Source organism: Crassostrea angulata, chromosome 10 (genome assembly GCF_025612915.1).
Source record: "Crassostrea angulata isolate pt1a10 chromosome 10, ASM2561291v2, whole genome shotgun sequence".
NCBI classification, from domain to species: domain Eukaryota; kingdom Metazoa; phylum Mollusca; class Bivalvia; order Ostreida; family Ostreidae; genus Magallana; species Magallana angulata.
In genome coordinates, this window is record NC_069120.1 from 39796160 (window position 1) to 39812812 (window position 16653).

The window sequence follows — 16653 nt, forward strand, 5'->3', positions numbered from 1 at the left end:
GTTGATCAAGTAGTTTCTTGTAAATTTGTTTGATAGTTTCAGACGGCGCACAACTCACAGCCATAGAAGAAAACCCTATATAACCAAAAGTAACATGGCTTAAAAGTAAGGATGTCAGTGAGTACTTGAGTAATCGAACCGTCACATTTCATACACTTTGATCCATTTTAAATTAAAAGCAATCAAAATGTATGAAACTTCTATACATGCACCAACTTTTTAAAAAGTACTCTAAGACAACTGAATTACAAACTCTTTCTAACTAGATTTAAACCTGCTAAACTGAACATCAAAGCACGTATCATGAATTGTGTCCGTAATCTAGCTTGTTCGTTGAATATAATCTATTTTCGAAGGATGAAGGCATTTGGCAATTTTTGTAGGAAAATACGGTGTGTGAGCTGAGACAATTCTACCCGTAGAAACTCAGAGAAGGGGAAATAAGTAATATGTAAACTTAAGTGTTTTTTTTTTTTATATAAATGTCAGTACTGTCAATACAACATCAATTTGCCCTGTACATATTTAAATAAACTTGCAGATATAAACAACTGTTGTCAGTAATGTCAAGGATGGCAATACAAATCTAACCTCCGATTATTTGTCTTTGTCAAATCGATGTTTAAATACCCAATCTTTATCATTTATTCATATCAGGTTTAAAGTCCTATGGATTTGTAATCTTATGCATAACGTGTGACAATTCAAAAACCTGTAAAACTGGATTTGAAGTGATTTTATAGATTATCTTAATTTAACCTTTTTCTTTATTAAATACTGGTTTATTACAAAACTATCTTATGTGCATTTTTTAAAGAGATTTAACACGAAACTCTGTTTTTTATATATATTTTTTAAGATAAGGGATTGAGGTATTTAAAAAATTGGATCAAAGGTTTGCAGTATAGCATGTATTAACATGACGACAAATCATTTTAACTTGGCTTGAATGGTAAAGACGGTATCAAGATAAAATGTTTACTATTGAGACTTCGTTACCGTAGAGTGTAGACTATGAATCAAGTCACCAAACAAACTCGAAGTCAAGTGGTAAAAGAAGTTTGAAGATGTTTTTATGAATGCGTAGATTGAAACGCAAAATATTATTTTAACTAGAAATGTAGTTTTTCACAAAGTATTAACTATTTCTTCAGCGTACTTAGAAACAATCTGAGATGAAAATCTATTTTTTATCTTTATGTTTAATGTTGTTTAATTGTGCTTTTCAATTATTAACCAATATTCGAATATTAGAGGCCAAATTACAAACAAAAACAGAGCTAAAAACCCCCAGTATTTCTGATTTTATATGCATACACAATAAAAAAAATATATATTGATCTCGGGACGAAGTCTCAAGTGTACGAATTGTCCAGGGTATGAGGTATAAATATGGCCGCTTCAGGTAAAACAGGAAGTATTTTTGATTGTCCAATTTGTTTTGAAAAATTGAGGACACCAAAATATCTACCTTGTCTTCATACATTTTGTGAGCCATGTATCCAATCATTCATTGATTCATGTATGGTTAACTGTGTCAAAAACCACAGAACGATATCGTTTGAGTGTCCCGTGTGTCGATGCGTCAATTTGCCACCATCTCAAAATATATCATCCGAAAAATGGGCAAAGGAATTGCCGGTAAACCATCAACTTTTGACTATTCAGGAATCGTATCGCACACCTATAATTTCAAGCTGCGAAGTGTTATGTGACTCTTGTACGCAAAACGGTGAGCATATAAGTGCGACACGTCGATGTCAACAATGTAAAGATAACCTATGTGAAACCTGTTTCAAGTTTATTCATGAAAGAGTGAAGGCATTTGCTTCGCACACGTTTGTTGAATTGACATCCAAAAAACCAGAAACCGCTGATGATAGTGGAAATTGTATGGTTCATCCTGGCAAACCAATAAAAGTTTATTGCTTTGATCATGAACAACTTGGCTGCAACTTCTGTTTGACTTCAGAACACAAAGACTGCAAAACGGTTTTGGCATTAGACGAAATTGACGAGAGTGATTTAGACAACTCCTCTAAAAGTTTCATAAAAGAATCAAAGAAAATGAGGGATTTGACCACTTCTGTTATGCAAAACACAAAGAGAAATATAAATGAAATAAATCAGAAACGAACAAAAATTCTTATCGACGTCAGTAAAAACATTGAAGACATAAAAAGAGTACTCGATTCTTTACATTCAAAGTTAGAGAAATCTTTACAAAGTACTCACAGAAAAGAAACATCTGAATTATCGACTGTACTAGAGGCATTAGAAAAGTTCAATGAGGTTCTCGCCCAAAGTGAAAACATTACATCTACCGAAATGCAGAAGGGGAACAAAAAACATCTATTTATAGCAACGGAAAGGAAGAAAATACAGCTACAGAAACACTTGCAAAAAATTAAATCTATTAGAAAGCAAATGAGGAGATCAACATTGGAATGGACACCGATTGATGCAGTAAATACTTTGATAAATTTGACCAAATTAGGTGTTTTTGAATACAAAAGCGAGTCATTGGACTATGTTACACCAATTGAAAATTATTTCAAATGTATAGAAAATGAGGGGCTTCACAAGAAAATAGGTAAGATTTTTGTTTGATTTAATGTAATTTACAGTAAATTTGTTCTACATGTAACAGCCAGGTATTCATCTGATTTTTTTACTTTTTTTCAGAATCAAAGAAAGAAGCCGAGGAGTTTGTACGGAGAAATATTGTTCAAGGTTGGTCAATGATTTTATTGACGACGATTTTCTATACACATTGTATGTGTACCTAATATTTTTTTTTGTATTTCATACTTTAGCTGATGAAGCCTTTATTCCTTTTAAGCCGAAATATAGACAAACACCATTCTAGTTTTTTAAGACATCAGAGGAGTACATGTATATAATTGTTCGCATTTATTACATTTGATCGCACACCTAACACTCATGGATGACGTAGAGCATTCCTCACGTATACATTCTCTTGAATATAGCGTTTTGTTTCATTGCTTTATGTTACTTGTATGTGTATAAGGCGTTAATTTTCTCCTTGCTTAGAAAAAAGTGCACAAAACGCAATCAAGAAACAATGGCGATGTAAGATTAGCAAAATACCTTTACAGTGTATAATAATCAGCGGCCTATGAGGATAGCGGCGAGGAGAGCAAAACATGACTGTCAAGCCAGTTTACGAGTCGTGATTAGCTTTATTTCGAAAAAATATGCCATAATTGCCATACGTAAATTATCTCTTTGGTTTTTACATACCGATCTCCAATATACATTACAAAAATCATCTTTAAAAGAAATGATATTTCTAGAGATATATTCAAATTAATTATTAATCTGTGATATAAATATAAAATCAACACGATGGTAATTAGCTAGTAAGTCTCTTACCATAAATCCTACGATCAAAAGGCTTGGCGTTCCACTGATGGGCTTTGGTCTCACTGGCAAAGAAAATTACAAATTAACCCCCCCCCCCCCATCGACACCCTCTTTCTGGATGACTAGGTAAAACAATATGGCAACGTTTGGGAAATTTTGAATGCTTTGAAATGCAAGATTTCCCTACCTCTTGTCCATCGCTTTTGATAAACTGAGTGTAAATTGTGACCTTTTATCCATTTATAGTTTAAAACAATATTATAATTCTCCTACTTAATACACTATAAAAGTGACAAAAATGAAGGTAACATTTTTAAACATTTAAATGGGAAGCAATTTTACTTCCTACTTAATATTTGGCCTAATCATAACCTTATAAGAATATAATAAGAATACATGTAACAATGGATTCTGCATAAACACAAAATTATGATAGATTCCTTTAACAGTTTGGTTTTACATTTGATTAGATTCATGAAAGCTTGTTATACATATAATTCATTTTATGTCTTAACTATATACTCAAAATTAAGAGCCATTCTCTGTAAGCAATTAAACTTTTTTGGCACTCATAGAAACGGATTTTGCCGAAAATTTTCCAGAATGCAGACCTTATTAAACTATCTAAAATGCATATGCCAAATTGTCTATATACTGACCAGTTTCCATGGAAACTCGACCCAAACTTCATTTTTTTTTATCAAAAATGCGACAAGCTCAACGTTTAACATGCATAGAATTAATCATCAATCCTTCACCTATCTACTATCTAAAAATGTAAAAACATGATGGGGAAGCTATCCTTATTGTTGTGAAATAATAAGTTAAAAATGATTACATTTTTGGAAAATGAATTATCTCCCTTTGCAATTTAGAACTCTTTTGTGCTGAGCGTTCAAAAAGAGAAGTGTTGAAACAGCATGTCCACAAAGTGTTTTTTCCCCAAAATCTTAAAGACTTATCCTTATTTTTGTTATGACACATAGATATTGTCACTACACCTCTAATATGAACCACTATTAGTGTTTCTGAAATCTCATCGAATGCCTTATCATGTTTATGTAGTGCAGTTGAACTTAAGGATTACGTTTACTGAGGTGCGAAAAAATATCCACTAATAGGAACGAAAACCTACTTATTGTTCATTGTAGCCCCACTACTGTGGTACTGTTTTTCACTTTCAAATAACTAGGTCAATGACCTTCTTTTTCTGAAGTGACCTCTAAATGTTTTTAAAAAAAATTAACAAAGTTTGTCAAAATTGTCCACCATTTTCAAGGTTTTCCTTATTTTGTAATTATTAGAAATAATAAAACAATTTGTAGGTTGGGAAATGATAAAATACAATAGCTTTACTAATTTTATATTTGAATGAATCGTTTAAAGCTCATATTTTAAGTTTAATTTAGTCCGAATTTCCTCTATCAATTTCCAAAATTGTACCCATTTTTTTATCGAGTTTTACAAAAAACTGACTAATAGGAGCTCCAAACCATTGATTGCCTAAAACCGTTTTTATTGTCTGTATTTTATTGTCATTAACATTATATAAGGTCAATGATCAAAATTTCGAGATATTTTATCTTGAATCACAAGATGAAACTAAACAATGTATCTTGACAAGTTAGTAGAGTAATTCTTCTTTAAAAAAAGATCTTTAAAATTTTCTGCACATATTTTCATGTTAAACGTTGAACTTTTTATTTCTGCGAGAAGAACTTTTTGAATTTTTTTCTTTTTATTCCTATGTAAAAATTCACACCCCCTCTAATTGTGGGCTCACCCTGCTCCTGGGAGTCATGATTTGAACAAACTTGAGTCTACGCTACCTAAGGATGCTTCCACACAAGTTTCAGCTTTTTTGGCCAAATGATTTTTGAGAAGATTGTTAAAGAATACCAACAAATTTTTAATAATTATAAATAAGAGTCGGGCTCTGAATGTGACCTAAAGTGATCTGTTTGTCTGCACATTCATCCATCCAATCTAATGAAGGTCATATCAGATTACACTAAAAAAAATTCTTAGCATATACACCCTTTTTTAAGTTCTGTCTGGCTCATACTTCTCATAAAGAGAACTTTTTAGGTAAAAAGTGTGCAGTGACCTTGAACCAATTTCAAGGTCAAATATTAAGATCATAGCAGATGTTTAGTTCCCCCCTGAAAGAGGGTGTTACCATTATGCTAACAAATTTGAACCTCCTAAACTTCTGGATGATGTGTGCTAAGTTTGGTAAGAATTGGCTTAGTGGTTCTGGAGAAGAAGCTAAAATGTGGAAAATTCACAGATGGACAGACAGACACAATCGGACGCCCTACAAAAAGCTTTCAGCTCAGGTGAGCTAAAACAATGTTGGATAAAATATGCTCTCCTTTTTTTCATCAAAATGTGGTAATCATTACATATAGAAACAAGAAATCATATTTACGCAAGCGTCAAATGGGCCGCAAAAGTATAATTGTTGTATAAATCATCATTGGTTGTCTGCATAAAAAACACACCACAAAGAAAATAACGAGTTGGTTGTACTAATTTTAATGATAGATTTTGATTTTAATTACATATACTATATTTTCAGCAACTCGTTTTAAATTTTAACATTTTACTATTATTATTAAGAATAGAGTTCGATAAATTTTTTTCCTAAATGGAATTATAAATCTTATCTACACTACAGTTTATAAAGATAATCATTGTTATTTCAAAAGAATTAAAAAATAAATCAGGTTAGTTCAAATTTTCAGGTCCATATAGATTTTCAGTTTTTTCATATTTTGCCTAAAAAATGATATGGATGCCATTTCATGATAATTTTCTACCACAAAGCACACGGCAATATAATAAATTCACACACAAAGTCATTTTATTTGACGCAGCACATAGAAATTCAAATACATCATTTATATAAAAGTTCATGTCATTCAGGTCTTTAGTATTTCAGGTCTTTAATATGTCCCGTATACCATACCGAAAGAACTATATATGATAAGAGTTAAAGGACTAAGTGCGGTTTTATGCAATTTTTGCCCCCCATAATCAAAGTTTTAGAAAGAGCTTTAAAATAAGATGAAAGATAGTTAAAATCATATTGGAAATAAAGGTGTAAAAGGTTATCACCACAGTGACGTCATAACGTAGAAATGACGTCATGAAAATTGCATTATTTTGATAAATTGATGTTTTGTAGCAAAATATGGGTGTTTTCCGATGGTTTTCCGACTGGGAAACATCGAGCGCAGGCTTGCTCAAGTACCATTTTTTAGTATAATATATATAACTATCTGAAGAAAAACATATGTTAAAATTGCACTTGAGCAGACCTGCGCTCTATACTTCCGAATGCAAAATATAGAGCAAAAATGAGAATATCTTCATTTGTTTGCAACTTTGCGGGAATTAGGTCATTTAGATGACGTCATAGATAAAAAGCGAGTGGGCAATAATGACTAAAATCAAGATTAAAGTTATAGGCATCCTCTTTACAATGATTTGTGAAGATTTCATTCTGATACGATACTATTTAAAAATTGGTCGAAATCGGGGGCAGATATTTGACCAAACCGCACATAGTCCTTTGGCCCCAATAATTCGCCATTTTTTAAAGTGTTTCGGGTACAATAAAATGTTAACTAATTTTTTTAAAGAGTTGATATAAAATATATTTTTCATCTATTTATTTGATTTATTTGCACTCACTGGCAGTTTATGACGTCAGAAGTGACGCCATTTCTATAATTCAATCAAATTGAAAATCAGCCAAAAATTGACATTTTTCTTATCTATTTACGAATGGGAAATATAGAGCGCATGCTTGAACAAGAAAAATTTTTTTGTCACTTATTAGTCTTGGCTAGATAAATCTCGGATTAAAATATTTTATTTGTTCAAGAATGCGCTCTATGTTTTCGGAAGGAAAAACTGCTTGAAAACAAGCTGTTTTACGCTAAAAATGCAAAAATGGCGGGAAAAGGTTGTCTTTACAATGTCATATATCTAAATTGTGGGCACTTGAACCAAAATGAATATTATGTAAACACATCACATACATATATGTACTAAGAAAACAAAGAATGATAGTAAAATGATGATGTTCATTTTAGGGGGCCATTTTAGGCCCTTATCATATATAGTCCTTTTCCGAATAGATTATAGTCTCGATAAAAATGCGTCTAACACGACAGTCTATGACCAACTTTTCATTTACGAGCAAAACACAAAAAAATGTATAATTTTTAAAAGGCATAAAAAGGCATTTCTACATGCAAATTTACTTTTAATTGAAAAAAATAATATTAATTCATTAAAAAAAATTATCCCGCAGAAACGCAGTTACAATATTTAAATGTGTATCAAATAACGGACCGCCTCCTGACGGCCCGTAATGAGATACAAAGACATAAACTGTCTATTATTCATAGAATTGAACATTGTTGTTTATCATGTTACCATGGTAACGATTCTTTATATATCTTACCTAGATTTGATAATTTGTAAACCAATATTACAAACACTCTCAATTTATTGTAAATGTAAAACTTCACATTTTTTTCTCAAAAGGACATAATTTACACATATTTATGAACCATAATGAGGGTTTTATAAAGTTTGAAAGTTGTAAAATAAACCCTTTTGTTTCTATGGAAACAACAATTTTGAGGAAACTTCCCCATCATGTTTTGATTATTTCTGATAACAGAAGACCCATTCATTTCAGGATTGGTGTCGGTTTGCATCAACCTGTCCGCAAGAATTTACAGGGCATCACCAAATATGCCTCATTTCTAGGTTTTTTACAAAGTCGTTAACCGAGTACTTTTAAGCCCATGGTACAATAAAGAAAGATAGATACTTTGATTTGCTAAATGTATTATTCAATAGTTTGGATGTGATGCTTTGAGAGTTTGATAAAGATTTATCACAAACAAATCTAATTGAAATAAATATTTAAGCAGAAAAAGTGTGTTCTTCAGAAAAAATCAAGACCATTTTGTGCTAGGGATGATGGGTACGTGTATCCATGGTAACGGAGTTGCCTAGCAACCAACTTTTGATGTTTTTATGATAGATATATGATAATATGCATCATATTAAAATTTGAGAAAAATCGGTGACTTTGCGTGCCGAACCTCCTCTACAAGTGTTTAAATGCTTACAGAGAATGGCTCTTAATAATTATACATACGAGGGTCAATGAAAAAATACGAAGACAATGTGGCTGTTTATCATATATTTTTCATAATAGTCATAACTAACAGATTAATTTATGCACCAACAATTCTTTTATTGATGTATGAAGTTTCATTCCACATGGTATTTTTGTACCCGATTTTAAAAACAACATATTTCGTCATAACGGCGTACGGTAACGTTGAAAACATGACGTAAAAATGACGCTTATAATTAAGTTAATATATATATATATATATATATATATATATATATATATATATATATATATATATATATATATATATATATATATATATATATAAATAAGTTAATAGAAATACCCAATCTTCATACCACCCTGAGTCTTTTGTGCTTTAAGCCACACAATTGAAATCGACACTATATCAATTGACTTCTTATTTTTCACATTTTTTCGAAAATCATAAGTTAGATCCTCGAAGTTTTTACCGCATGTCTCTTCGTTTACTGTAGGAAAAAACCCTGAACGTCCGATGAACGTCCGATGACGTTGTTAATTATTTTGACCTAATATTTACAGATATTCTACTTTATTTCGTACTTTTGATGTTCAAAATACAAATACCAGCTTCCTAAAAAATTTGTAATATAGGGCGCTTTCCATTAACGTTGCCTCGCCGGCAACGTCATCGAAAAACGGTGACGTAAATGGAACGTTTGCCAACGTAAAAATGCCCTAGTGAGCTTCCGGATACTTATCTTGAAATTTTATCCAGAAAGAAAATGGGGGAATAAGATAGCGCAAATGCCCATTTGGTTAAGTCGTAAAATGCAATGCAATTTCAAATTTAATTTCTTCCAACTTAATATACCTGATGATGTTAAAATACAAGTTTACAAAAGGACAATTTCTAACTTTAATCACTTTTCAATATTTTAAGCAACGATAAGAAAAAAAATAAATTACGAAGTTTTGGTAGTATCGAACCCAAAACCTAAAAACCCTAGTTCTGTAATGTTACCTAATGTCTGGTGCTCTAACCACTGAGCCATTTCAGTCACAACAACCTACATTGTTTAAATGCTATATGCGACTTCGACCATGAATTTACGGACTTGATTATTTTTCTAAAACGTTCAATTGTTGGGATACAAAATTACATTTTTAAAGTATGGTGGGTCATCTTTCCATGTTTTTGTTAATTGAAATCGGTTTGACTTCCTTAAAACCTTACATAGACTTTGACAAAAATATGGAGCCAAGGACTACTCTACAAAAGAAAACGCATTTAAGTTCTAAAAAATGACACTTTTTGGAAGTTTTGAAAGTTTTGAAACGCACATACTAGTTTAAATCAATTTTTTCCAAGTATTTAACATATTTAAGGCTTATAAATCGATGTTATGGTAAATATACATTGTTTTAAATAATTTAAAAAAAAATTATGAGATTTGTTGATATTTTAATTTTATAGTATCTTATCTATCCTCATATGGGCAGTCTATACGCCTTATTCACCTATCTTCTTTGGCTATTTGCAGTTTCAATGAATTTCAATGTAGTAGGACAAATTGTAGTTTTAGAAATCCCGGATTTCTCGCCGTCGACGCGCGTTCCAGCAATCGGCGACAAAGGCAACACCGGCAAATCTGGCGATGCCAGTTAAATGGTAAACACCCATAGTTAAGCACAGACGTACTAATAATTTTTAGCGTATTTTTTCCACCATTGAGCATTTTCACAGTTGTTATCGACTTTTCCCCGAGGTAAATCCATACTGTTTATACTTTTCTTTGTGGTGTGACGCCCGGTGAAGTCAATGTTTTGGGTAAAAAGTAAAGAGGACTATCTGTCTTTAGTTACTGATATCTGTACAACAAAACTATGTATCCCTTGGCTAATTGGTACATATAATATCATGACAATTCTTAATTCGAGGTTTAAATATCATTTGGTTTTATGCCCAATTTATAGAGATATTACTTTCAAAATAATATGTTTTTTTGTTGTCATAACACAAATTTTGAGCGTGCACCGTGACCTCATTTCTGCAGGATTAGATTTTGAATTATTCTTAGAAATAAAGGAATAAATTACCCTTTTGGATTTCAAATTGTTTGAAACTACTACTAGGTTTGATAATTATATGACATCAAGTTACATAGCTATGGCAAAAGTCTTCGTATTTTTTGATTGAGCCTCGTATATAAAGAATAAATTTCAATAAAAGTAAGATTTCAATGTATATTTTAAATCTTGTGAATTGATTGGTAAAGAAGTACAGTCATTTGGATGAATTTAATATTTACAATATTTAGATTTCATAAAAATGCAAGATATTGTTATTGATATAAATACAATACTTTCTCATAGCTCCTATCAGAATATTGCGAGGAATATCAACCGGTACGTATCAAATATTTACAGCGTTTGCTATTAATATCGAGAAAGGAACATTTAAAATTAATAACTATTTTCTCACATGTATTACTAAAATGTAGTCTTCAGTAATTTATAATTACTAAGTGCCATGTGGTTGTATTCTGATTATCACATTATGTACCAATTAATATCTAATATATAATGAATTATTACAATACATATAGTGTATGAAGTATAAGAAAGATCAAATATAGTTATACTCTCTCTCTCTCTCTCTCTCTCTCTCTCTTTCTCTCTCTCTCTCTCTCTCTCTCTCTCATAATGTTGATATGATAGTGTGTTAGTAGAAATATCACTTGCTGAAGGTGGTATAAGACACTCGTCGATTTTAATGTGGATAAAAGTACATGATAATGAGAATACTTTCATCGTTTTAAAATTTTAAAATTTAAAAAATTTGACTAAAAAAATATGTTTTAATTTTTTTTTGCAAGGTTAAAAATATAAAAAAAAGTTTCGAACTTAGAACATACAAATTGATAGTTAACGCTCTGATCCATTCCGCTACGCTGTTAGGTAACTATTCCGGGAATGAAAACGTTCATAAATTTTTACTTGATTTTATTGTTTATTTGAAGCGTTTTATGAAAAACGTCATAACATGGAAGTGTCCCATACAACCTTAACGATACCACATTTAATATATTAAGACTTTTTCAACTTCAGATTACACAAAGTCTACGGACAATAAGCTGGTAGCCGCAGCTTTTGATTTACGATACTCATCGTGGGGTTTCGCATTTTCAACCCGTGGAACTTACTCCGATGTAAAAACTATTAATTGGCGCTCAAGTAGATTAAACGTATCGCATACTTTGCCTGCATCTTTACTGTTGAATCCAGACAAGTCATTCAGAGCATTTGGATACGAAGCGCAAGAACAATACGCTTGTCTAACAGGTCGAAGAAGAATGGAATTTTATTTCTTTCAAGATATAATGAGCGTTTTTGACTCACAAAAGGTTAGTTTTACAAATATTTACGTTCAACGTTTTGTTTAAAATATTATAAAGTGATTGCAGCAGTTTCAGCTCTCCAAAAACACGTAATCATATACAAAACATTATGTATTTTCAAATACTTTTTTCTTGGGCTTGCTACGTTTTACATTAACGTTCAGCAGTTTCAGCTCTGAATGAAAACATAATCATATACTCAAATAGGTTTTTTTGTTGGGCTCGCTACGTTTTACATTAATTAATTTGTACCCATGTATGAAATATAAACTTAAGACATTCGGTAACTATGCATGGTTTAACTCCTGCATACAAGTTTGATTTTAACATAGAGTTGATCTAAAAACGGTTGACATGCCATATTTAATAATATTATATACAATTAAGTACAAATATGCAAATGGTATTTAGTCTTTTATTTCTGAGCAAAAGGTAATTCTTGACATCTTTTAAAATGCAATTGCACGTACTGACTTGTGAATGGTTAAAAACTTGACTTATAAATTGTACCTGGATTTCGATATTCCTTATCAGTGCAGTGGTTGTCATGTTATTTTTGTTCAAAACACATTTTTTTAAAACTTTCCGTCCAATATAATGTGTTCGGGTGAATGAAATACAGGTACTTGAATGCAGTCGTGCGTGAATAGTGTTTTCTGCCTTACATAGGTTGTGTGCATAAGCATGAGTGCAACAATAGAATTCGACAACTAAATGTGTGGTAGTCGGAGATAAAAGGGAAATAATGCGTACTTATGAATTTATGTCAACTTTAATTTACTTTACAAAACTGGGAAACCTGGAATGTTAACTTACAAACAGAAACATTTTTCCCTCAGTGATTATTTTTACCGCATCATTTTCCTTTCAGACATTCAGTCAGCATACAATACAAAGGGATATCACTGGAAAAGAAATAGAATCTACAACGATTTTTGAGCGGGCATTTGGTTTTCTTCTTGCAGATTTTACTCGCTCTATAAGTTGTGACCGTTTGAAAATACGTGAAACAGACATAAAATTTGTCATTATTGTGCCTACATATTTCAGTGAGAATGAACAGCAATTTGTCTACGAAACGGCAGTAAAGGTATCATAATTATATTGATACAGATAAAACAAACATGTACACAAAATTATTCTAAATATATTGTAAACATCACAAAAACCATAAATAATAACTATTACTAGTAATTATTATTCCTTTGACGATTGGAACATCGCATCGAAAGTTCATATTTTTATGAAGTAAAAAAAATAAGCAGTGAATATATTACATGTAATTATGATTGCAGAGTGGATTTCTCCGATCATCTCTTATCGTTGTATTAGAAACAGAGGCAGCGTTCTTTTTTTACCAATGCTTAGTAACTAAAGAAAATAGGGAGAAAAAGGAAGTTCCTGTTGGAAAAAAGTATCTTGTTGCCTGTTTAGGAGGTATTTAATGAATAAAATTAAAAGTCGGATACATAGATACCGGTATTTCATATTTAAATGTATTCCACAAATATCTTTTGTGTAAAATGTGTGGAACGCCACGGCATTCCAAAATTCATAACATGAACGGGGAGTTCAAAGGTTAAGGGTGTTGTTACTCAGGGTTTGAGTTCTCAAATTCGGATTGTTATTAAGTTCGATGCAATGAGTAAAATTTGTTCTAAACAAGAAAAGTATTAATGAAGTGAATTATTATCGACGAAGCATTCGATATTTTTACTTTATTGTGGAATTAGGCTCAAACAAAAATAGACTTTTATCCAAACCTCACTTATTCGTTAAAATAAGCGTATGGCACAAATTGCAAAAATATTAAAAAATGCCAAAAATCCATAAAAGACACCATATCTCAAAATTTTGATCATTGACCTCATATAAATTTAATGTCAATAGAATAAGGTCAATATAAGTAGTTCCATACTATAAATTTTTTGTAATATCATCATTCAATTTTTGTAAAATTGGATCAAAAATGGGTAGAGATTTGAAAACTGATAGAGGAAATTCGGACTGGAATATTTCTTACAATATTGTTGCTGAAATCTTTATTGTTTGAAACTATTAAGTGCCACTACCATTTATAAACTGTATTTAATTGTATAAAGTGTTTATTATTTGTAATATATTTACAATTAAGAAAATTTCAATCGTAGTGTAAAATTTTATGGGATTTTTCTTGATTTTTCAAAAAATATTAAATGGACGTTAACTCAAAAAGTAGGTCATTGACCTACTTTTTTGAAAGTGAAAATAACCCTACAATCAAAGGTCTATAACATACAATAGATGGTTTTTCATTATCATCAGTGGATTTTTTGTTCATTCTGAGTAAACGTCATCCTTAAAGCATTATATTCGTTTAACCACAAATGTTGATCACTATTCATAAGCGTTAAACAAATGCAGAGTATCGGCTCTTCCATTAAGGTATCTCACTCCTAAATATTGTTGTAGCAGTAATTTCTTGAGAAGTATAAATTTTGTGTATAAAAATTGCTTCATACATGCCAAAAACGGGTCGGGAGTCATATCAATGTGTTATGTTATAACGGATTTAATTTGTACTAAATTTGCAACTTTCGGTCCTGTATACATTTATCGTTAGTATCTTTAACTAAGCAGAAAACTTACATCACATTTTTTTTATATTATACGCAATTGGATTGTCTATAGGCAATTAGACAATTTTTTCCATTACCCCTTTTCAATTTAATTAGGCTATATTTTTAATAGTAACAATTTTATTAAAGTCAAAGTTTTATAACATTGACATTTAAAAAAAAAATTAAGACAGTTTGATTTTACATGTCTGCATTAAAGAAAATAAAAAAGTATCAAATGTAACTTTTTTGCAAAACATGCTTAAAATGTTTCAAGACTTTTTCTGTATATTTGCATTGAATTACGCTAAAATTCCATCAAACGTCCTAGTTTCGATTTTAAAACATTATAACGATTAAGATACGTTTATTTGAAATTACGTTAACATCTAAATTTCAGAGAAGACATCAACGTTATCTGTCAACAGAAAGAGCAACGACGGATCTTCAGATGAAATTTTAAGAATAAGTAAAGGATCGTGGGGAATGCAATCTCTGTTGGACGAATTTGATACTTGCATTGAAGAAATAGTTGGCAAGCTGCAAATGCAAGCAATGAGAAAAGATCTTTCCTCCGACTACACAGATTTTACTGAAGATTTAAAAAGAAAATTTAAAACAACACACAATGTTCAAAGACTGCAAATTTCAATTCCATTCAACATTCTACAATGGGTTGAAGATCACACACTTTCATCTATGGAACAAAATATCAATGCTTCTAAATATTCAGAAAAAGTACAAATAACATGTGATAAGATGAGATGGAGCAAGGATGGTATCTCACTACTCTGTGACAAGACGATTAAAAGAATTATAGAACATATCAAAACAATACTTGTCAGTGATATGGTAGATATTGAAACTATTCTTTTGATTGGAAGCCTATCTGAAGTTATCGTCGTCCAAAATGCAGTGAGAGATTTTTTCAATACAAAACGTGTTGTTATTTTACAAGAGAATGCTGTCTTAACAGGTGCAGTTCATATCCGCCACGCGATCGATTGTCAAACTGGAGATTGTTAATATTGTTGGTGTTGCCCTTAAAACAACAATTTAGCTCACCTGAGTCAAAGGCTCAAATGAGGTTTTCTGATCAAAACTTGTCGGTTGTCGTCGTAAACCCTCACATTTTTATCATCTTACTAGACCAATTTTAACAAAACTTGGTACAGAGCATCCTTGGTTGGTGGCGATTAAAGTTTGTTCTAATAGAGACCACGCCCTCGTGGGTAGGTAAAGGAAGCATATTCACAATTCAGTGTCTTATTCAGACTGTTACATAAAAAAGTAAAATTAAGTTATTTTTTTATTTAGACAAAAAAAACTTGATATTTTCCCTTTTGTAATATGACAATGCAATAAAATCGCGTGAGGACATCTCAAGCCCCTCGGTAAAATATTACGCGATAACTATGAATACACGTACCTTCAAGTAGACTAAATGAGATTCAAGTTTGTTCATGACCCTAGGGGTGGGATTGTTACAATGGGAGGGGGCTAAATTTAAACATAGGATTGATTAGAAAAAAATCTTTTAAATTCTTTTTCTAAAAAATCTGTATGGCTAGAAATATGTTGCATTGGATATCCTAAAGCTGGTTTGTTCAGTTTTACGGCTATTGTTACTCAGGTGAACGGTGTGGACCTAGGACCTCTTGTCTCATTTTATGATAACCCTCTACTTTAAATCTAGAATACAAATGTTTTACAAATTAAAATACACTTATCTGAATAAAACCTTAGCAAAATAGAATGTACATGTACGATATACAATGTATATTTTTCGCAATGACGGGGATGCAGTATGAAAAAGATATATAAAATATTAGAATCGGATCACAACATTCTGAATGAATCTGTGTTTTTAGAAGTAGTATTTCTTTATTAAATCGTCAGCAATCATATTTTACTGACTGTTTAAAATTTTTTGGCTTTTAGCTATACAATGTAGACATGTATGCCGTATTCAATTAATGATCAAGCTATATAATTTCCTTCAAACACATTTTAGAGTATTGAAGATAATTTTTAATTCATTTTTATCGTCCGGACAGGGAACACCCCAGTTTAAAACATTTTTATCTAATGATGTCAAAAGCTTACTTTAGTACGTGAA

At 31.2% G+C, this 16653-nt stretch overlaps 2 protein-coding genes across 3 annotated transcripts in view; one reads left to right on the forward strand and one right to left on the reverse strand.

Moving 5' to 3' along the window:
- Positions 1-16653, reverse strand: part of LOC128167508 (uncharacterized) — an 86351-nt gene that overhangs the window by 9960 nt on the left and 59738 nt on the right. The gene's annotated exons all lie outside the window — the stretch shown is intronic.
- LOC128167504 (uncharacterized) lies at positions 1391-16524 on the forward strand. The gene is made up of 7 exons (XM_052833258.1): positions 1391-2593; positions 2686-2733; positions 10913-10945; positions 11648-11943; positions 12809-13027; positions 13233-13374; positions 14935-16524. Exons 1-7 carry the CDS (start codon positions 1393-1395, stop codon positions 15558-15560), a joined length of 2565 nt encoding a protein of 854 aa, XP_052689218.1. The 5' UTR covers positions 1391-1392; the 3' UTR covers positions 15561-16524.